Source organism: Saccopteryx bilineata, chromosome X (genome assembly GCF_036850765.1).
Source record: "Saccopteryx bilineata isolate mSacBil1 chromosome X, mSacBil1_pri_phased_curated, whole genome shotgun sequence".
Classification (NCBI taxonomy): domain Eukaryota; kingdom Metazoa; phylum Chordata; class Mammalia; order Chiroptera; family Emballonuridae; genus Saccopteryx; species Saccopteryx bilineata.
In genome coordinates this window covers 132,868,550-132,891,699 of record NC_089502.1, presented here as the reverse complement: position 1 = coordinate 132,891,699, position 23,150 = coordinate 132,868,550, and the positions used below count along the sequence as shown (strand labels likewise).

The 23,150-nt window shown below is 41.6% G+C and overlaps 2 protein-coding genes across 9 annotated transcripts in view; one reads left to right on the top strand and one right to left on the bottom strand.

The window, feature by feature from the left end:
* Nucleotides 1–23,150, top strand: part of LOC136317118 (serine/arginine repetitive matrix protein 3-like) — a 300,751-nt gene that overhangs the window by 62,494 nt on the left and 215,107 nt on the right. The window contains exon 2 of the mRNA XM_066249665.1: nucleotides 4,685–4,824. Coding sequence (XP_066105762.1) covers nucleotides 4,685–4,690 — 6 coding nt within the window. The 3' untranslated portion in view covers nucleotides 4,691–4,824. The remainder of the gene's footprint in view (nucleotides 1–4,684; nucleotides 4,825–23,150) is intronic.
* The window catches only part of ADGRG2 (adhesion G protein-coupled receptor G2), a 133,601-nt gene that overhangs the window by 57,506 nt on the left and 52,945 nt on the right, over nucleotides 1–23,150 (bottom strand). The window lies entirely within an intron of this gene.

Genomic DNA, 23,150 nt, shown 5'->3' with positions numbered 1-23,150 from the left:
AACTGTTTTTGCCCACTTTTTTTCTCTTGGCATTTTTTTTTCTTCTTCTTCTAGGTGCCCAATTGCTCAGTGACTAACATTTTATTCACTTTTTCTGCCTCTCATTATGATCCTCTACATCAATCCTGGCCTAACATAGAGATGTCCCCACAGACCTTACATTTTCCTGAGTACTAGCCTCTGTTTCTCTTGGGCTCTGTCCTAACTCTCTTCCCATTTGTTACAACCAAGGAGGTGGTCGTCATTTCCAGTGAGTCAGATATCTGAGCTCCATGCCACTCTAGGAGACAAAACATTTCCATTGTTAAAAAGATTCATCAACAAAGAAAGGAAAAAGTTAAATTTTTCAGATTTTCCTTTGGAAACCAAGAGCAAATTTTAAAGCATTATTCACTTATTGAAGTCTTGATTTAAGTCAATAAATAAAATTATTGTGATGTGTCTATAAAATTTACTCAGTATGACTCCCTAGTGATCTTTTTTAAAACAAAGTCCATATATTCCAATTATGATGAGCAGAAGTTTGGCATGCATAGACTTAGAATGGAAGCCAAACAGAGGAACTGGAAACTCAAGAAACTGGCTCCCCTGATGGAATCTCTTTCTCTACATTTCCTCCCTGACACTTGTTTTATAAGTTATTGCAGCTACCTCCCAAACCCCAATCCCACATGACCAAATGTGGGCTGACCACTGCCATGTGAACGCTTTTCTGTCATTACCTCTCCAACTTCATGTATCTAAGAACTTATCTCTCATCACTTCACATTATTTTCATACCTAATCACTTCTTCAATTTGACAGTATTGCTGGTAATACCAGCCAAATAATTTAAACTGGAAATTTCAGTGTATTAATTTCCTGTTGCTGCTGCAAAAAATTACCATGAATGTAGTGGTTTAAAGCAACATACATTTGTTATGTTAAAGTCCTGTAGCTCAGAAGTCCACTATGTGTTTCACCAGACTAACATCCAGGTGTCAACGGGCTGCATTCCTTTCTGGAGGCTCTAGTGGAGAATGCAGTCTGCTTTTTGGGGGTCTTGACTGAATTCAATACCTTGTGGTTGTAGGACTGAGGTCCTCATTTTCTCACTGGCTGTAAATTAAGGACTGTTTCCAAGTTCCAGAAGCCACCCACATTTCTTGGCGCCATTCCTCAATCTTCAAAGCTAGCAACTATGGGATGGGGTGGGAAGTCCTCACCTGGCAACCCTCCCACTCACTCTTCTTCCTTCCTCTTCCACTTTTATGAACTCTTGTGATTAGATTGGGCCCACCCAGGTAATCCATGATAATCTCCCCATCTAATGGTCCTTAACTTTAATCACATCCACAAAGTCCCTCTTGTCATGTAAGATAACATATTTACAGATTCCTGGCATTAACCACTCTTTATGATGAAAAATCCCCAGGTGTTATTAAGTGAAGGACCCAGAAACCCAGAGTTAGTTTCAGCAATACAGCTGAGTCTACAAACTGAATGTTCACTCTCTAGCTGCTGCTCCTAAATCTTCCTGTTTCCCGCCTCCCATCTCCGTATCCAGTCAACCATCTCATAGTCTTCTCCCTGTAACATGGGGCTGTTGCAAAGATTAAAGACAAATGATGTGTGTGTGATAATAGTGAAAACTGACTCCTGCAATCCAGGCTTACTGTTCTGAGGGCTTCTTGCACGTTTTATTATTTAATTAGCCAACAATTCTATGAGATATGTGAATTTATTAGCATCAGTCCTTTTTAGTGCTTGGGAAACTGAGGCTGGGTAAAGTTGATTGATGTGTTCAAGGCCTCACCAGCAATTTATTGTAGAGCTGGGATTTGAACCCAGTAGTCTGGCATCAGAGCCTACCCTATGAGCCTCTAATTCTATCCTGCTTCCAATGACAAACTGCAGATCATAAACTAGTATTAAATGTAGGGTATTCTTATGAATATTCTCTAATTTCTTTCTTCTCTCTCCCTTCTTCCCATGCCCACTGTCCTCTTCTAAAAACTGGCCTTGATTGCCTCATATATGAGTGAAGTATTAGAACACTGGAATCTTTTAATTAGGATTTTAATGTTCTTTGCTTTTGACTTCTCCTCCAGTGCAGTAAGCCATCCACCAAATGCACACCATTGGCTGACAATCCCAGTTCAGCTCCCAGACAAGTTCTATCTTGCCCACACAGTGGGAATCACACTGAAGTTTTTGAAAGTTTGAATTACTTACCAACATTTATAAGTCAGGAGATTTCAAATAAATTTGCAAGCTTCTACCCTTCCACAATTGGAAGTTTTAGAAGACCCCTTTATGTCAGCCTCTGGCCTTTAAAGCATGCCCTGGCTGCAGAAACCAATGGGGATGGGACTCTCCTCTTTATATCTTCAAGTTTATTCACTCACTACACCATTCACTTGTCATTTGAACACATACTCTTAGGCATTGGTATCTCCCTTTGCCACTGTATGCCATGCTTTCCCAACTAGATGCTGAGCTGCTTGATGTTTTATTTATTACCCTCTCGCAGTATCACCCACCCATCCCCTTGTCCTTTACCCTCCAGAACTTATCCTGGCTTTCTCATGGGTTTATGGGATACATCTCCCCCAAGGGTCTAGGAGATGCATTTTGGAGTGTCCATAAATTCCCTGAAATAGAATGCAAATTTCTGTGTGTACTCATAAGAATTTTTTTTTCAGGGAAGAGTAGGTTCCCAAAAGGGAGTCTATTTTTAATTATCAAGCATTTATATAGAATAACTGTGACCAGGCACTTCACAAATATTAACTCATTTTGTCCTCATAACAACCATATGAAGCAAGTTACTCTCATTTTATAGGTAGGGGAGGAAACTGAGGCACAGGGAGGTCAAGTAACATGCCCAAGATTACTAGTAAAAGGACAGAACTAAGATCTAAGCGTAGGTACTCCAGCCCCACATTACACTGGGCTACTTCTTATCTTGGGCTGTGGTCTAAAAAATCGTAGAGCCACTGACCTACTGGCTGTCCACTCTGGTCCCCCAGGATGGATGTGCACTTTAGGAAGGATGAGAGCCTTGAAATAAAGTATTTCTGACAGGTAGAGAATATTGGGGCATTATCCCCCCTTCCCAGTATCCCTGAAGTTAGATACGTAGACAATAATCTAGGCTGCTGGTCAAGGCCAGTGTAGGTAATGCTAGCCACAATTTGTGTTCACTCTACTTCTGAAGGTTGATAGCTTCTAAAGCTATTTCAGTCCTATATGTGGCTTAGTGCTTCAGGGGCTGGCTGGAGGGAGGCAGATGGCCTTTATTAAACACTTGCTACACTGGTGTTATATCCATGCTTCTTCATAGAATCTCCACATATTCCCATGAAACAGATGACCCTCTACCCAGACCTCATCTCTACCTTCCCTCCCTCCACTCAGCTATATGGGCCTCCCTACTGTTTCTCTAACACAAAGGGTATATCCCCACCTCAGGACCTTTGCACTTGCTGCTGCCTCTGCCTGGAACACTTTTCCTCCAGAGAGCCCCTTGGTTTGCACTGGCACCTCCTTCAAATTTTGCTCAAATGTCACTTTCTCTAAGAAGCTGATCCAGACCACTCTATATAAAATTACAACACTTTACCCCTTAGTCTGACCTTTCCACCCCCTTATTCACAGTGCTCTTTGCCATCTAATGAGTACATATATTATTATGTATGTGTGTACAGATACACACAAACAGAACCCCAAAAGATCGACTCTGTGCCCAAACCCCTCACTTGCCTCATTCTAGTCATAAATCCTCTGTAGTATAATAGTATATAATATTTTTTTTGGCCTAAAAAAAAAAAACAATTTTCACCCCCATGGGAGACATATTTCCCCTCTAGAAAATGCATACTTGGCCCTGGCTGGTAAGCTCAGCGATAGAGCATTGGCCCAGCATATGAAAGTCCCAGGTTTGATTCCCGGTCAGGGCACACAGGAGAAGCAACCATCTGCTTCTCCACCCCTCCCCCTTCTCCCTCTCTCTTTCAACCCTTTCTCTTTCTCTTCCCCTCCTACAGCCATGGCTCAAAAGGTGAGAAAGTTGGCCCGGGATCTGAGGATGGCTCCGTGGCCTCTCCTTGGACACTAAAATAGCTCTGTTGCTGAGCAATAGAGCAGTGGCCCCAGATGGGTGAGCATCGCTGGGTAGGGAGCTTGCCAAGTGGATCCTGGTCGGGGCACGTGCAGGAGTCTATCTCTGTTTCCCCACCTCTCACTTAATAATAATAAAGAGAGAGAGACAGAATGCATACTAGGGTTATCTCTGTTTCCTCCTGAAGAGATACAGCTTAAGAAAAGCAACATTTGTGTGAGTGCTCCCTCCTCCCTAATTGGTATAGTGTCTAGGGTGACTCTGCTGTTGGGTGGCATGTTATTCACACCAAAGCACCTCTAATTCATGGGTTACTGACAGTTTCTTTTTGTAGAGTTTTAAGTGCAGAAGCACCTGGCAAGGTGGAGGTGGGGGCACTAGTGTTTAGGATACAGAGTTTCAGCTCTCCTTAAACCATGCCCCTCTTTGCCAGCTCACAGTTGAGCAGTAACCCCTTTGGCATCTTAGTTTAGGTTCTCTGAGGGTGCAGAGCCTATGATGAGGACTCAATACCAAATGGACTCCCCATTCTCCCCTTCCCTCAGCCCCTAGCACAGAACAATATATGTATTTTTTCTATAGCTATGAAATAAACAAGGAGCGTGATCTGAAGTGGGAAGACCTGAGTGTGCTACTGCAATAGATTGGGGAGACGTGACAAGGACTTAAACCCGTGCTTGGAAAGCTGACATGAAAAGAGAAGTTCAACAGGTACTTCTGAGGTAAGATGAGCGGCTTGTGGGAGTTACTGGGACGTTGGGGTGAGGGAAAATCAGGAGTCAGCCTGCCAACGGTTAGCCTATCAAACCCAGCATTCCTTATGACATTGCCCTGCATCCCTCAAGTGTGGTAGGAAGGTTAAGAACTTAGACTCTGAAACCCAGACAGCTCAGATCCAAATCCAAATCCACCACTTGTTAATTCTGTACAACTTTTGTAATCATCACTATGTAACTTTGGATAACTTACATAACCCACGTGGCACTTCGGTTTCCCATCTTGAAAATAGGGGTGAAGATAATCATAATAGGATGTACTTCATAGGAACTACTATAATAGCGCTGAGAATATACACAGTAAATACTGGTCATGTCAATAATTAATACAGTAATGCTCCGTTTATTCCTCATTTTCCTAATGATGTTTCTAAAAATGATTTCTCCCTTCTACTGAGCAAGCCTTCCACTTTAATTTCTTTTCTCTTTGTATTATTTGTTGAAAATTTCCCTCAGGATTTTTTGTGTGTGACAGAGACAGATAGGGACAGACAGATAGGAAGGGAGAGAGATGAGAAGCATCAATTCTTCATTGCGGCAACTTACTTTCTTTTCTTTTCTTTTTTCATTTTTCTGAAGCTGGAAACAGGGAGGCAGTCAGACAGACTCCCGCATGTGCCCAACCGGGATCCACCTGGCATGCCCACCAGGGGGCGATGTTCTGCCCCTCTGGGGCATGGCTCTGTTGCATCTAGAGCCATTCTAGCGCCTGAGGCAGAGGCCACAGAGCCATCCCCAGCGCCCGGGCCATCTTTGCTCCAATGGAGCCTTGGCTGCAGGAGGGGAAGAGAGAGACAGAGAGGAAGGAGAGGGGGAGGGGTGGAGAAGCAGATGGTGCTTCTCCTGTGTGCCCTGGCCGGGAATCAAACCCGGGACTCCTGCACGCCAGGCCGACGCTCTACCGCTGAGCCAACCGGCCAGGGCGCGGCAACTTACTTTCTCATTGATTGCTTTCTCATATGTGCCTTGGCTGAGCGTGGTTCAGCAGACCGAGTGACCCCTTACTCAAGCCAGCAACCTTGGGTTCAAGCTTGTGAGCCTTGTTCAAACCAGATGAGCCCGTGCTCAAGCTGGCGACCTTGAGGTTTCGAACCTGGGTCTTCCACGTCCCAGTCTGATGCTCTATCCACTGAGCCACCATCTATCTGGTCAGGCACCCTCAGGATTTTTTAAATGCCTTTAGGATCACTTTGGAAATGTGAGGAAAGAGGTAGAAGTAAAGGATTTCAGATCTGGTGACCATACCTTATGTTTCCTAAGTTCTTGTACAAAGTTGAGACTCAGCAAAGTTTCAGCAAAAAATTGGAAAGCACAGCTAATCATGATGTTATTAAGTTGTTCTCTATTTGAGTGTGCAGTCTCCCTACAGGTCATAGACTTGTTTTTAAAAATGAACATTAATTTCTTTTTTCTGATTATAATGATTTGGGTTTGTGTGGAGAAAATTCTAAACCTCAGAAAAATGTAAAGAAAAACTTAAAAAGCTAATGTTGGCTAGTTGTAAGGATCTTTAGAATATCCTCAGGCCAGCTGCAGAACAGAAACAAATACAGCTTTGGCGGGTGTTAGTATCATGTTTTATTTAGAAGTAGTAACAGATAAAAATTGAGCTTATTAGCTTTCTAGTATGTGTGATGGCTTTGTAACGTAGCATCATGGCTAGGTTTTTCTGTATGTTTCTGGATTAGTGTGGAACACAAGAGCTTCTTGTGGGAGATTTGGGTAGAAGTGTAGTAGCAGCCATTGTGTAGCTCCTACATGTTGGCAATTACAAAGTGCCTCATGTCATTAATATAAGGGAGCTTCCAACTGGCAACTGCTCCACCTGTCCCTGGGTCCTTCTTTGGCTTTTTTGACTCCTGAGCCAGGTATGTATTTAATTTTGTGCTGAAGGGCTGGCTTCCGCAGGACATCTATACCACCGTCATAGGCAACAAGAACTGATTTGAGTTTCAGTCTGTTTTGTGGCTACAACTTATGCTTGTGGTTTCCAGCTTGTTCTTGCTCTCAACTTATATCCATCCTCCCTTCCTTACTGCCTGCCCTTCATAGATGTCGAGTTCTAACATCAGATTTGAAGACAACTTTACAGAGGCTGCTTAACCAGCTTCCAGTTGTATAAGATCAAATCCCTTTAACAAATTTCTCTGTGTGTGTTTGTCCCTAGTGATTTTCCTTCTATAATTGAATCCTGACTTATATAGTATGAAGTAGAAAAGTTCTAAAGCAATTAGAACAAGTAGTCTATAGCCACACTGTTCAATGCAGTAGCTACTAGCCACATGTGGCTATTTAAATTTAAATGTAAATTAATTAAGGTTAAATAAATTTTGTTTTTACAGGGACAGAGAGAGAGAGTCAGAGAGAGGGATAGACAGGAACAGAGAGAGATGAGAAGCATTAATCATCAGTTTTTCATTGTGATACTTTAGTTGTTCATTGATGGCTTTCTCATATGTGCCTTGACTGGGAGGCTATAGCAGACTGAGTAAGCTCTTGCTTGAGCCAGCGACCTTGGGTCCAAGCTTTTACTCAAACCAGATGAGCCCGTGCTCAAGCTGGCGACTCGGAGTCTCGAACCTAGGTCCTTCCGCATCCCAGTCTGATGTGCTATCCACTGTGCCACCACTAGGTCAGGCAAGGTTAAATAAAATTTAAAACTCAGTTCCTCAGTACACCTTTCAAGTGCTCGGTGGCTACTGCATTGGGCAGTATAGATATCAAACATTTACATTATTACAAAAACTTATATTAGACAGTGATGATCTCTAGTGAAAATAGCTAGTATTTCCTGAATTTTTACAATGCTTCAGATGCATTACAGGCATCCGTTTTACATGCATTAACTCATATAATCTGCATATAACTATTTTAAGAGAGGTACTTAGTTTACATATAAGGAAACTGAGGCACAATGACCTTGTAGTAGTCAGAGTTACATGCCATACTGTGAAGGTCCCAGTGTCCTGGGTTGGCAAAGAAAGGAATGGATGGCCCTGGTGGAGGCTCCTGCCCTCAAAGGACTCTCTTTCAATTGGACAATGATCATCTCAGTAGTGAACATAATGGACTCCTTTTTAGATTGTATAACCCTGGGCTCTTATATGATCTAAAGAAATAAGAGATGCCTACCCCACCCACCCCACCTTCCAACAGCAGAATGAAAGGAACCAACAACTCTAGTCAAAACAGGCACAGTTAGATGTATTAGTTAAGGTAAAGCAAGTTGCTATAATAAATAAACCCTGAAATATCAGGGGCTTAAAAAAAGTAGTTTATTTTCCATATGTAAAGTATAATCCGCAGCCAAGAGTGGAGGGCAGAGTGGGGCAGAGAGTGGGGTGTGTGCTCCATGCAGTTATGCAGGGACCCAGGTTGACAGAGGCACTACAATCTTCCACCTGAATTTCCAAATTTACTCTGGAGAGCAACATCTAACAGGCAAACAGGGAAAGTGAGAGAGTGAGGGGAATCAGGTGGGAGATTTTTAATGGCTAAACCTGGAAGTGGCAAATGTTGCTACTGCCCACATACCTTGGCCAGAACTCAGTCACATGGCCACTAATTGCAAAGGAGGCTAAGAAATGTAGTCTTCGCAGTGGATAAAGCATTGACGTGGAATGCTGAGGTCACCGGTTCAAAACCCTGGGCTTGCCTGGTCAAGGCATATATGGGAGTTGATGCTTCCTGCTCCTCCCCCCTTTCTCTCTCTCTGTCTCTCTCTCTCTGTCTCTCTCTCTCTCTCTAACTCTCTCCTCTCTAAAATGAATAAATAAATAAATTTAAAAAAAAGAAATGTAGTCTTGCTATGTCCTGAGGAAGAACAAAAAAGTTTGGTGAACTTCCAGCCAGTCTCTGCCACATCAGATTTAATTTGAGTGCCATGGAATAATTAATATCCATTAAAGTCATGATGAGACAAAATTAATGCTGAGAGATCCAAGATGGCAGCAAAATAGGTGGATGATACACTTATTTTTTTTTTTAGATTTTACTTATTCATTTGTAGAGAGAGAGGAGAGAAAGAGAGAGAGAAGGAGGGAAGGAGCAGGAAGCATCAACTCCCATATGTGCCTTGACCGGGCAAGCCCAGGGTTTTGAACCGGCGACCTCAGTGTTTCCAGGTCGACACTTTATCCACTGCGCCACCACAGGTCAGGCTGATACACTTATTTACTTTGGTTCTCCCAGGAGTTACAACTAAATTGATGAACAATCATCCTGAAAAACCAACTCGAGACTAAATGAAGAAGAGTCTTTATAAATAAGGATTCACAGAAGCCACATCGAGACTTGTAGGAAGGGCAGAGATGCAAAATGGGCTGGCCCCACTCCCACGAGCTGCAGCTGAGATTCTGGAAGGATATCTCAGCTGTGGGGGAATTCCCCCTGAGAAGGAGAGGCCTAAACCCCAAGCTGGCTCCCCAGCCCAGAGAACCAGAGCCGGGAAGAGGGGCCCACATAGCATTAGGCTGTAAAAAGCAGCAAGGTTTCTGTCTTCCAGAAAGAGAAGGGAGTCTTCAGAGACTCAGGAACCCTCTTATAGGGCCAACACACAAAATCTCATTTGTAGCCACTTATTCTGAGCTCTGGTGGAGGGACGGCTGAGTGGAATAGAGTCACGCGAGGAGAGTCTGCAGTTTGTGCCTCTGGGGAGAGATATAGGGGGGACCAATACCAAAATCCTTGTGCTGAGTCATTCTCCCATACCACAGTCACCATCAATCTTGGGTGGAGCACTCCCCTCAGTGTGGCATCAGCCTGGGGGAAAGAAGTTTGCCCCACCCTGCTGAGGAGTCAACTGCCTTGGCCAGGGAGTAAAGGTCTGGACAGGCTCAGGGAGTACCAGTGACTCAGTTGTCTGGCTTTAAGGTGGGAGCTATTCCCTTCAGTTTCTCATGAATCTGACCCTCCCAAATCCTAATGGCTCCACCCTTCTGAGGTAGGGGCAAAAATATGGCACAAATACCTGTTACTACAGAATGGGGTTCACACTCACCACCTTCCCTGAAGCCTGACTGGCACCTTCCCCTCATAGGAGATCCAATAGCCCTATCTTCTCGACTCTACCAGAAGCTCGTTCAGTGACATAGCCTAACAGGCAGCCAGCAGGCGAAAGCAGTAGGAGCCAAACCTTGTGGTGCCTTCAGACTTTTCCTAACCTACCTCTGGACCAGGTGCTGGTAAAAACTGGCCTTAGTGTGCAGCTTGGTCCTTATCAGCCATACCCAGTAGAGGCAGGCACAAACTGTGTATGGCTTGTAGCTCCAAACAAGTAGCTGAGGGTCAGTCATAGCATCTTGAATTGGCCTGCACCAGTTTTCATCCCAAGAGGCCCAGAACCAACACACCCAGCAGCCAGCTTTAGACAACATCAGAGTGGGATCCAGTTAGCTTTACAAGCAGCATATCCAAAGGTAGAGCTAGTCAGGCATCAAACCTAGTTGAGGTGAATCTGCTTCCTATAGTCAGCACCTGCCCAGCAGCTCACATGCATTGGTCAGCCAGCCTACAGGTCTATCCCAGGCACAATGAGCCAATGGCAACCAAGACAATAGGAGGGTCCACATAACCCACACAAGGGACATTCCTGGAACACCCAGCTCAGGTGATCAAGAAGTCTACACCACTGGACCCAGCAGAACACATGCTACACAAGGCCACCCACAAAGAACAGAAATCATAGCAGATCTATCTAATTCATAGAAATGAACACAAGATGCAACAAAAATGGGGAGAAAGAGAAACAGGACCCAAATGACAGGACAGGAGAAATCTCCAAAAAAAAAAAAAAAAAAAAAAAAAAAAGAGCTAACTGAAATGGAAATAATTTATCAGATACAGAGTTAAGAGTAATGGTTATATGGATGCTCAAGGAACAAAGTGAGAACATCAACAAAGAGATAGCAAGCATAAAAAAGGACATATAAACCATAAAAAGAACCAATCACAAATGAAGAATATAATATCCAACATCAAGAATACACTGGAAAGAATAAACAGTAGGTTGGATGAAGCAGAGGATTGAATTAGCAATTTGGAAGCCAACATAGAAAAAAAAAACTAATCAAGCCAGCAAAAAGATAAAAGAATTCAAAAGGATGAGGATAGTTAAAGGATCCTTGGGACAACATGAAACATAACAACATCTGTTTCACAGGGGTACCAGAAGGAGAAGAGAGAGCACAGGTGACCAAGAACCTATTTGAAGAAATAATGATAAAAAATTTCCCTAAGTTGGTGAAGGAAAAAGACACACGAGTCCAGGAAGCACAGAGTCCCAAACAAGATGGACCCAAAAAGTCCAAACCAAGAGACATCATAATTAAAATGTCAAAGGTTAAAGACAAAGAGAAAATCTTAAAAGTAGTAAGAGAAAAGCAGTTAGTTGCTTACAAGGGTGCTCCCATAAGGCTGTCAGCTGATTTCTCAACAGAAACATTTCAGGCCAGAAGGGACTGGCATGAAATATTCAAAGTGATAAAAAGCAAGAACCTACAACCAAGACTACTTTACTCAGCTAAGCTATTGTTTAAAATTAAAGGACAAATAAAGAGCTTCCCAGGCAAGAAAAAGCTCAAGGAGTTTGTTACCACCAAACCAGTATTACAAGAAATGTTAAAGAGCCTGGAAGAAGAAAGAAGGAAGAAGAAGGAGAAGGAGAAGGAGGAAGAGGAGAAGGAGGAGGAGAAAGAGAAGAAGAAGACAGTTAAAAGAATAAAATGGCAATAAATATGTACCTATCAATAATCACTTTAAATGTAAATGGCTTAAATGCTCCAATCAAAAGACATTAGGCAGCTGAATGGATAAGAAAGCAAGACCCATATATACGTTGTCTGTGAGAGACCTACTTCAGAACAAAAGATACACATAGACTGAAAGTAAAGGGATGGAAAAACATATTTCATGCAAATGGAAATGAAAATTTTAAAAGCTGAAGTAGCAAGATTATATCTGACAAAATAGAATTTAAAACGAAGGATACAGTAAGAGATAAAGAAGGAGACTAGATAATGATAAAGGGAGCAATCCAACAACAGGAGATAACCCTTGTAAACATTTACACATCCAATGTAGGAGCACCTAAATATATAAAGCAAATCTTGATGGAAATAAAGGGAGAGATTAACAGCAATACAGTAATAGTAGGGGATTTAACACCCCATTGACATCAATGGATAGATCTTCCAGATAGAAAATCAACAGGGAAATGGCAGCCATAAATGACATATTAGATCAGCTGGATTTTTTTTTCTTAGTGAAAGAGAGACAGACAGACAGGAAGGGAGGGAGATGAGAAGCATCAACTCATAGTAGGGGTACTTTAGTTGTACATTGATTGCTTCTCATATGCACCTTGACCCAAAAACTCCAGCCGAGCCAGTGACCCCTTGCTCAAGCCAATGACCTTGGACTTCAACCCAGCAACCATGGTATCATGTTGATGATCTCACACTCAAGCCTGCAACCCCACGCTCAAGCTCGTGAGCTTGGCCTCAAGGTGGATGAGCCCACGCTCAAGCTGGTGACACTGGGGTTTCAAACCTGGGACCCCAGCATCCCAGGTCAATGCTCTTTCCACTATACCACTACTGGTCATGCTAGATCAGCTGGATTTAATTGATATCTTTACAGCATTCCACCCCAAAACAGCAGAATATATATTCTTTTCAAGGACACATGGAACATTTTCTAGGATAGACCACATGTTGGTACACAAAATGAGTTTCAATAAATTTAAGAAGATTGAAATCATATCAAGTATCTTCTCTGACCATAATGGGATAAAACAAGAAATCAATCAAAAAAAGAAAAAAAACCCAAAAAGGACACAAAGACATGGAAGCTAAATAACATGTTACTAAACAATAAATGGGTTAACAATGAGATCAAGGAACAAATCAAAAGATACCTTGAATTAATTGAAAATGAGAACACACAACCCCAAATCTATGGGACACAGTGAAAGCAGACCTAAGAGGGAAATTTATAGCATTATAGGCCTGCCTCAAGAAACAAGAAAAATCTCAAATGAAAAATTTAACCTTACACTTAACAGAACTTGGAAAAGAACAACAAACAAAGCCTAAAATGAGTAGAAGAAGGAAATAATAAAGATCAAAGCAGAAATAAACAAAAGAGAAACTAAAAATATAATAGAAATGATAAATGAAACCAAGAGATGGTTATTTGAAAAGATAATCAAGATTGACAAACCTTTAACCAGACTCATCAAGAAAAAAAGAGAGAGGACCCAAATAAATAAAATCAGAAATTAAAGAGAAGAAGTAACAACAGACACCAAAGAAATACAAAGCATTGTAAGAAAATATTAGGAACAAATATATGCCAACAAATTGAACAACCTGCAAGAAATGGATAAATTTCTATACACATACAATCTCCTAAAACTGAACCAGGAAAAGTCAGAGAATCTGAATAGACAGATTTACAGCCAGTGAAATTGAAACAGTAATTTTAAAAAAACTTCCAAAAACAAAAGTCGCTGGGCTGGATGGCTTCACACATGATTTTTTCTAAACATTCAAAGAAGAACTAAGACCAATCCTTCTCAAACCATTTCAGAAAATTCAAGAGGAGAGAAAACTCTCAAGCTCATTTTATGAGGCCAGCATTATCCTAATTCCAAAACCAGATAAAGACACTACAAAGAAAGAAAATTATAGGCCAATATCCCTGATGAACATAGATGCTAAAATCCTCAACAAAATATTAGCAAACTGGATCCAGCAATACATTAAGAAGGTCATACACCATGATCGAGTGAGATTTCTTTTGGGGAAGCAATGTTGGTTACAACATTTGCAATTCAATAAATGTGATACACCACATAAACAAAATGAAGGATAAAAATCATAAGATCATATCAATAGTTGCAGAAAAAACATTTGATAAAATCTAGCACTCATGTTAAAATCTCTCAGCAAAGTGGGAATAGAGGGACTATACCTCAAGGTAATAAAAGCCATATATGATAAACCCACAGCCAACATCATACTCAATGGGCAAAAACTACAAGTGTTCCCTTAACATTAGGAACAAGACAGGAAGGTCCACTATCAATACTCTTATTCAGTGTAGTACTGGAAGTCCTATCCACAACAATCAGACAAGAAGAAATGAAAGGTATCCAAATTGGAAAGGAAGAAGTAAAACTGTCATTATTTGCAGATGGCATGATACTGTATATAGAGAACCCTAAATATTCCACCAAAAAACTACTGTAACTGATAAATGAATTCAGTAAAGTAGCAGGATACAAAATAAATATCTAGAAATCAGTTGCATTTTTATACACCATAAGGATCTATCAGAAAAGGAAACTAAGAAAACAATATCACAGACAATTATATCAAAAAGAATACCTAGAAATAAATTTAACCAAGGATGTAAAAGACCTGTACTCAGAAAATTATAAGACACTAAAGAAAGAAATAGAAGAAGATACAAACAAGTAGAAGCATATAACCTGTTCATGGATAGGAAGAAGTTACATCACTAAAATTCCCATATTACCCAAAGCAATCTATAGATTCAGTGTAATTCCTATCAAGATAACAATGGTGTATCTCATAGAACTAGAACAAGTACCGGTATTTCAAAAAGTTATGTGAAATAAAAGACTCTGAATAGCCACAACCATCTTGAGAAAAAAGAACAAAGTTGGAAGAATCACACTACCTGATATCAAACTATACTACAACAAGGCCATAGTAACCAAAACAGCATGGTACTGGCATGAAAACAGACATATAGATCAATGGAACAGAATAGAGAGCCCAGAAATCAACACACACCTATATGGCAATTAATATTTGACAAAGGAGGCAAGAAAAAACAATGGGGTAAAGACAGTCCCTTTAATAAACGGTGTTGGGAAAATTGGACAGATATATGCAAAAAAAAAAAAAAAAAAAAAGAAAGAAACTAGACCATCTTCTTACACTACACACAAGAATAAACTCAAAATGGATTAAAGACTTAAATATTAGACTCGGAACTATAAAAATTCTAGAAGAAAACATAGGCAATAAAATCCCTGACATTTCTCAGCAATATTTTTGCAGAAATATTTCCTTGGGCAAGGGAAATGAGAAAAAAGATAAGCAAATTGGACTATATCAAACTAATAAATTTTTGCACAGTGAAGGAAACCATCAACAAAATGAAAAGAAAACTCACTGAATGGGAGAACATATTCACCAATACATTTGATAAGGGATTAATATCCAAAATTTATAAAGAACTTATAAAACTCAACACCAAAATATTGGGGAGATTTACCAGCCAGCAAAAGCCACTTCTGGAGCTTTTATCAATTTAGAAATCAAAAGATTCATTGGCTTCATTGTAACTTTAGGAGCCTTTGAAATTGACTCACATAAAAAAATGTAGATTGAAAAAATACAACTTTTAAATTGTTTCCAATGTCACATTAGAAACTTTGAATAGAGAGTAGCATTAAAATGGGATTGCAAAGATGAGTGGTTCTCAGTTCAAGGCAGAGCGCAAGGATCCCTGATATTCCCAAACAATGATTAGGGATCTGAAGATGGTCCCTACTGGGTAGTTGAACTCACAGAATGTCAGAGTGTGAAGAAATCTTTTTTTTAAAAAAAACTTTTTTTATAAATTGAATTTATTGGAGTGACACTGGTTTACATAAGTATACAGGTTTCGGGTACCCAGTTCTACAACACATCTCTGTACACCATACTGTGTGTTCAGTCCCCCAAATCAAGTCTTTGTGTCCATCACCATTATCCCCCCATACTCTCCTCCTCCTCCCCACACCAGGCAATCACCACACTATTGTCCTTGTCCATAAGAATTCTTGGCAGGCAGCCTGACCTGTGGTGGCGCAGTGGATAAAGCATCGACCTGGAAATGCTGAGGTCGCCGGTTTGAAACCCTGAGCTTGCCTGGTCAAGGCACATAAGGAGTTGATGCTTCCTGTCTCTCTCTCTCTTCTCTCCCTCCCTCTCTCTCTCTCTCTCTCTCTCTCTCTCTCTCTCTCTCTCTCCTTCTCTCTCTCCTTTCTAAATGAATAAATAAAATAAAAATTAAATTAAAAAAAAAAGAATTCTTGGCAGGCAATCAGCTGAGCCCCTTTATCATATGGAGGAGAAAAAAACACATTCATCAAGGGTAATTCTAGCCAAGGTACAGCCACTTCACTGAAGTTTATGCAAATATTAAAAGGGGTAATACATGTATCAGAACTCATTGGGTTCAGATGAGGATAATACTAATGATTAAGCCAAGGCGAGAGGCCTTCTTTATTGCGCACTTACTATGGAGGATATAGAGAAGAAAAAAATGTCATCCTTACTCTCAAGGACCTGACTAGGTATTTCTTTCATACATAAAAAGATAAATCAGTAGAAGGAGCAAAATTCAGGATACAATGATGACCTTCAACAGTCCCTAGCAGAGTGTCCGCTATATTGTAAGTGTTCAGTATTTATTCGTTTTAGAGTTGGTTTAAAATTTATAGACATACTTTAAATGTACAGCAATAGAAACAATATACAAATAAATAAATCCTTGAGTGTCCTTTGATGTCTAGGATGGCTCCACCTTGCTTTGGATCCTCCATGCCAGTTATAGGAAAAGGATCCTTAAACCTCATGATTTAAGGTAGCTCTCTCTTTTGCTCTAAAATGGTCTTGAGTTAACTTAATGCTTTTGGGTAAATGCACAATCTTTGTTTTCCCTCTTCTTCCTGAAGTAAAGATGGCTTCCAGGTTGGGAATGGGGTGCTAGTATCCTTCTGGCAACAGGGGGAAGGGGTCTGAATCTGTGGACTCATGCTGTGCCGACCCCCTGGGTTCTCAATGGCCTCTCCAGAGATCTCCTTTCCCTCTGTGGCGTTCCCGGTGTTCAGCTGATATCCACTGCCAAAAACTGTGGCCAGTGGGCCCCATGGTCTATTCTCTTAGAATCCTACCACGGCTTGGGGTCCCTCTCTTCCTGACCCAGGTGTAAGCTTTCACTACTGAGTGTCTCACCTCCTCCTTCTGGCCCCTGGTCTAAACTGTCCACACCATCATCTTTGCAGCTTTGTCCCCGGTCCTGGGTCTCAGCACACCTAGCCACTAGGGGCATGAAGGTAATTTAGAATCCCTACCTTGCCACACCAGGGATGAGAAAGACTTAGAGGGAATACCATCTTCAGCCTTCTCGCAGCTTAAACACACTGTGCCACCATTTCTCATCTCCACAATTGCCCTGTGAGGAGTTCTCACCAGTTTTAAGTGGAAAGTGGAACACAATGTCATCTGCTTTCAGTCTCCTGCAACCTATTTAGAGTTTCTGGCATTCCTCATCACTACCTCTGCCTTCCAGGGCCCAATCCAAGTGGCCTCATGCCTGGGTGTGAGGAGTGGCATTCTGGGAGGTTCTGATATTGGCTGAGGATCAGATCAATGCTGTAGTATTTATAATCTCATCTTAACAGATACAGAATTGAGGCAGAAGGAGACCAGTACTGGGTTTAGTATTGGAGGACAAAGTCAAATAAAACAGGTGTCCTGCCCACAAGTGGGAGGGGGGTTGGGGAGCTGGGTGAAAAAGGTGAAAGGGATTAAAAAGAACAAATTTCCAGTTATAAAAATAGTCATGGGGATGTAAAGTACAGAATAGAGAATATTGTAATAATAATAATATTGTAATAACTATGTATGTATGGTGCCAGGTGGGTACTGGAAATATCAGGGCATCACTTCCTAAGGTATATAAATGTTTAATCACTATGTTGTACACCTGAAACTAATTTAATACTGTATGTTAACTGTAATTGGAAAATAAAAATTAAAAAAAAAATACAGGTGCCCTGCTTTTCGGAAGCTTCTAGTCTACCTCCTATAGCTCCAACATCTGCTGTACAAGGAAGAACCAAGACTTGGATGATCAAAGCATGGGAAGGAAGAGGGAACAAAACAGTGAGACCTTGGAGAGGGGAATTAAAGGGGAGTCTATTACTGGAAGTGCCTGCAGCACAAAAAGATGTAGACCCATCCCAGAGAAAGAGTATGTTGGGGATTATAGCTCATGAGATCACCAAACTGGCTCCAATGTGTAATTGTTTCCAAATGGGGAAGACAGTTCTGCAAAAATGAAATTATAACCATCTTCCACTATTATTGTCATCTTACCCTCTGGAAAATAGCTGTACATAAAAGAAAATCTTGTTTTTTTTAAAAAAAGGAAAGAAAGAACGAGGGAAAGAAAAGAAAAGAGAAAAGGGCATTGACATGGCCTGGAAGAGCTAGAGGCTAAATGTGAGTACAGTTACCTGCCCATTTCGGTTCTGGTAAATCAAGAATGACTCCTTCAAACACCGCCAAATCACACAACTGGAAGTGTTAAGGTCTAAGGATTCTCTCTGTTGGCCAGGGGCCTAACAAGAGAGTGTCAGACCTACCTCTCCTTGCTGTCAAGAGCTACTGAGTCATCTTTCAGGCTTCCAGGGTAAAGCTACTGTGTTTACAGTCCACATTCCCCAGAGCCGGGGGAATGGCTGCTCTCCAGCCGCTCACCCCGGGTTCCCTCTCCATCTTCTCCTGCCTCAGTGACATGGTCATTCAGTCCTCAGACACTCGCTGAGCAGCCTGGTATAGGCTGGTATAGTGTGAACAGTCCAGGCTGCAGATTCTGATGGAGTATCTACCAAGCTGTGTAACTCTGGGCAAATGACCTCATCTCTGATGCTTAGTTTCTTCATCTGCAGACCGAGACCAAAAATATCTACCATGAAGAGTTTTTGTGAAGATTAAGTAAGACGATGTCATAAAGTACCTAAAAGGGTCTAACCCAGAGCAGGCCCTCAGTGCTCACTAGTTTTCCTTCCATTACTTTCCCACCCACTTCACCAAACCTCCATTCTCCCTCCTCACCTGGCACTGACAATGTACTGAAAGGACTCATGATGCCAAGGAAGTACATAATGACACGATATAAAGTGACAGGTATAAAGATATGGATGAGAAGAAAAAGGAGCACTGGGGAGAGAGATTGAATTCTTCTGAAGAGCTCAGGGCAGGTTTTATAGAGGTGGTAGTATTTAGATGGACCTTGGAAGATGAGTGTTTCCAAATGGGGATGGCCTCAGCAAGCAGACAGAGGGGGTAGGGAGGTGAGATAAGGAAGGGAGTGAAGTCAGTAATCGTGTATTAATGAAAGGCTGCTATTATGGGCAACAGGGCCACTCCTCAGCTTGTCCTGCCAAGAGATGAGGAAGCTGGCACAGGTAAACCATAACTCCCATCTCTAACTGTTGCCATGTGTTAACTCCCTGGCACTTCTGGCTTTTTCTCTGCACAGGCAAAGCATGGCCCCATGGGCACAGATCATTCTCAGTCAGGGACACGGGAGCCATCAGCATACCCAGGCTCTGTCTGTAGGTGACCTTTGGGGTAAGCCAGGGGATGTGGACAGGGCACCAATAGCATCTGCTACTGGTGGCTTAACATTTAACTACACTAATCCACAGATTTCACCAAAGATCACCTGCCAGAACCCTATAGCAATCACTCACATTTTAGGACTTAATTATATAATTACTTTTTATTGTTCTCATGTATTATAATCATGTCCCTCCAATTGGCATTTAAATTCCCTGCAGTCAGAGATGATGTTCTCTCAGCAGCCAGTAATGCTGGGCACATAGCAGGCCTTCATTACTGCACAGCCGATAATCCAAAGTATCCAGAAGTAGCAGGTCAGTCCCCATTCATCAAAGACCAGACCTAAGCCATTCTGAACTGAAGAGAGCCTGTGTCACTGCAGAGCTACTTAGGGTGATGGTACCTATGAGCCATCTGGATGATCCAATCCACAATTATGGACTCTACCTTTTTTTTGTGACAGAGACAGAGAGAGTCAGAGAGAGGGACAGATAGGGACAGACAGGAAGGGAGAGAGATGAGAAGCATCAATTCTTTGTTGCAACATCTTAGTTGTTCACTGATTGCTTTCTCATATGTGCCTTGACTGGGGGGCTACATCAGTCTGAGTGACCCCTTGCTCAAGCCAGTGACCTTGGGTCCAAGCTGGTGAGCCTTGCTCAAACCAGATGAGCCTGTGCTCAAGCTGGTGACCTCAGGGTCTCAAACCTGGGCCCTCCGCATCCCAGGCCGATGCTCTATCTACTGTGCCACTGCCTGGTCAGGCTCCACCGTTATTTTTAATCTATAGGTACACAACTGCTAAGCAACTGAGCCTAGCATAGCAGAGAGGTTAAGAATTAAAAAAAAAAAAAAAAAAGAATTCCAAAAGTACAGCTAGTATACTTAAACACATAAAGATTGGGTCATATGGCCTGAATTTGAATTGTAGCTCTGCGACTGAAATGACTAACTTAGGACAAGTTGCTTACCTTCTCCGTGCCTCAGTTTCCTCACTGGTAAAATGGAGCTAATAATAGTGCCTACTTCAAAGCACTATTGAGTGAGCTTTAAACGAGGTAGTCTTTTATAAGGGCTCAGAACAGCACTTGGCACATGGTAAGTGCTGTCAAGGTGATTACTAAATAACATGAACTCTTAGTGGGAGTTCTGAAAGACAGTAATAAACTTCTATTTAGCCCTTTCTAGATCCCCAAACACTTCATTCAGAAAAACCATTGCATATATTATAATGGTACATGCTAATTATATGTCAATAAAACTGGAGGAAAAAAAAGAAAGAAAAATCTTCATGAAGGTTTTTAAAAGCATATATTGAGCCTAACAAGAGCCCATTGGTAGAGCTCATGATTGCACCCATTTTGAAGATGAGGAAATAGAGGTTCCTGTTGGTCTAATGGCAAATTAAGATGATGCAAATAGCAGGTGGCAGGTGTGGGGATGGCTCCTTCTATTATATCATGCTATCAGCAGTAATGTTTTAACCCGTTTTTTACAACAGTGGTTCTACACTCTGGACAAGCATCAGCATCATCTGGAGGATTGATTAAAACAGACTGCTGGGCCGCAGCCTCAGAGTTTCTGGTTCAGCAGGTCTAGGGCGGGCCTGACAATCTGTACTTAGAATAGCTCCCATGTGATACTGAAGCTACTTGTCTGGGGCCGCACTTTGGGAACTACTGCTTTCAGAAATCAATTCGTAGGAGAGTTGGAACAAGAAATACATTCAGCAGACTTAGCATCCACTTAGGTTTTCCCTACTCAGATTTATTTCAGAGCTATGCACTCTCTGGTGTACCTGCCCCATTGCATCATTTTTATTTATTCATTTTTTTTAGAGAGGAGAGAGAGAGAAAGGGGGGGAGGAGCAGGAAGCATCAACTCCCATATGTGCCTTGACCAGGCAAGCCCAGGGTTTCGAACCGGCGACCTCAGCATTCCAGGTCAATGCTTTATCCACTGCGCCACCACAGTTAGGTGGTTGCATCATTTTTAAATATACTTTTCCAAAAAGACTTGTTTCTACCAAGCAGCTTTTATTTGAATGATATTTTCCCCTTGCATGCCACTTTCCTTCCTCATCTACCCCTGGGATGTAAAAAGCAGTGAAAAGTGAGCCCAAAGATCTAGTATCTAGTCTGGCCCCACCACTTCCTAACCAGTGATGTCCCTGGGGACATTGATTCATCAGTAAAGTAGGTACATTTCATTTTTGTTCTGCTGGTCCCACAGTGAGATTATGTGTATGAGCAGAGTTGACACGAACGTCACATGGCCACAACAGAATTAGTACCCTATGATATGTATCTGGAGGAGTTTGCTCTTCCTGCTTCTGCCAGTTGTGTAGGCAGTGGTTCTCAAAGTTTAATCTCTGAACCAGTCACATCAATATTGCCCGGGAGCTTGTTAGAAATGTCTCTTCTCAGGTCCCACCCAAACCCTACCAAATCAGTAGCTCCGGGGAGAAGACCCAGAACTCAGTGATTTAACAGGCTCTCCACGTGGTTCTGATGTACTTTCAAGTTTGAGAACTCTGCTTTTGAATTCAGAGCTAGGCACAAATCCCAGCTCAGCCACTTTTTGGAGCAAGTTACTTATCTCTCTGAGCCTCAGTTTCTTGATCTGAGAATGGGGCTAAGACTAGGATCTCCCTTTCATAGATTTGGCTGAGAAGTTAAGAGAGTGAATGCATGTAAAGCAAATAAGGGCCTGGCACATTGTAAGCAGTCAGGACACGTTTTGCTCTTCTCATTTTTTTTTTTTTTTTTTTTTGGTAAACTATCTTGGCTTCTCGACTGTATGCCCCAGTGCCTACTTTTTGAAGGACTGTCAATTGTGTTTTAGCCTGTTGGGTAATTATCCTCTGATTTTGTGTACATGTATGTATGTGTGTGCATTGTGTGTATATTTTATTTATGTTATGAGTGTTTACCGCTAGTAGATATTTGCTTTAGTCAATAAAGATTCTTTGGTCCTGCTACTCTTTGAATAAGAAAGCTATTTCTCTGTGTATCCTTAATAATGTCTTCTTAAATAGCATTCCTAAGGAGTATTCTTTATATTTGCATAGCACTGTATTCTTTCGGCAGTTGTACCCATAGATACTGTGGCTCCTGGATTTCTAGGTTTTTATTGCCTTCCTCAGATACCTTTTCTCCTTGTTTCATAAGCTTCTAAAGATCCTCTTTTCTGAAAACTGTGCTGCTTCATTTGGCTGATTCTCTACCTTCCTTAAATTTCCATGCAGAAATGTCCTTAAGTAGATTCTTTTAAGAATAAACACCAGAAATAGACCCGAATATATATTGTATAGTCATTTGACTTTTGACAAAGGTGCCAATACCATTCAATGGGGAAAACACATTCTTTTCAACAAAGCGTGTTGGGAAAACTGGATATACACATGGCAAACAATGAAGTTGGACCCTTACCTTACACCATATACAAACATAGGGGGAAATCTTCACGATATTGGATAGGCTATGATTTCTTAGACATGACAGCAAAAGCTCAGGCAACAACATAAAAATAGATAAACTGGGCTTCATCTTAATTAAAAACTTTTATGCATTAAAGAACACTATTAAGCCTGACCTGTGGTGGCGCAGTGGATAAAGCGTCAACCTGGAAACACTGAGGTTGCCGGTTCAAAACCCTGGCTTGCCTGGTCAAGGCACATATGGGAGTTGATGCTTCCTGCTCCTCCCCCTTCTCTCTCTCTCCTTCTCTCTCTCTCTCTCTCTCTCTGCCCCCCCTCCTCTCTAAAAAAAAAGAATAAAAAAAAAGAACACTATTAAGAGCGTGAAAAGACAACCCACAGAATGAAAATGGCAAATGCTA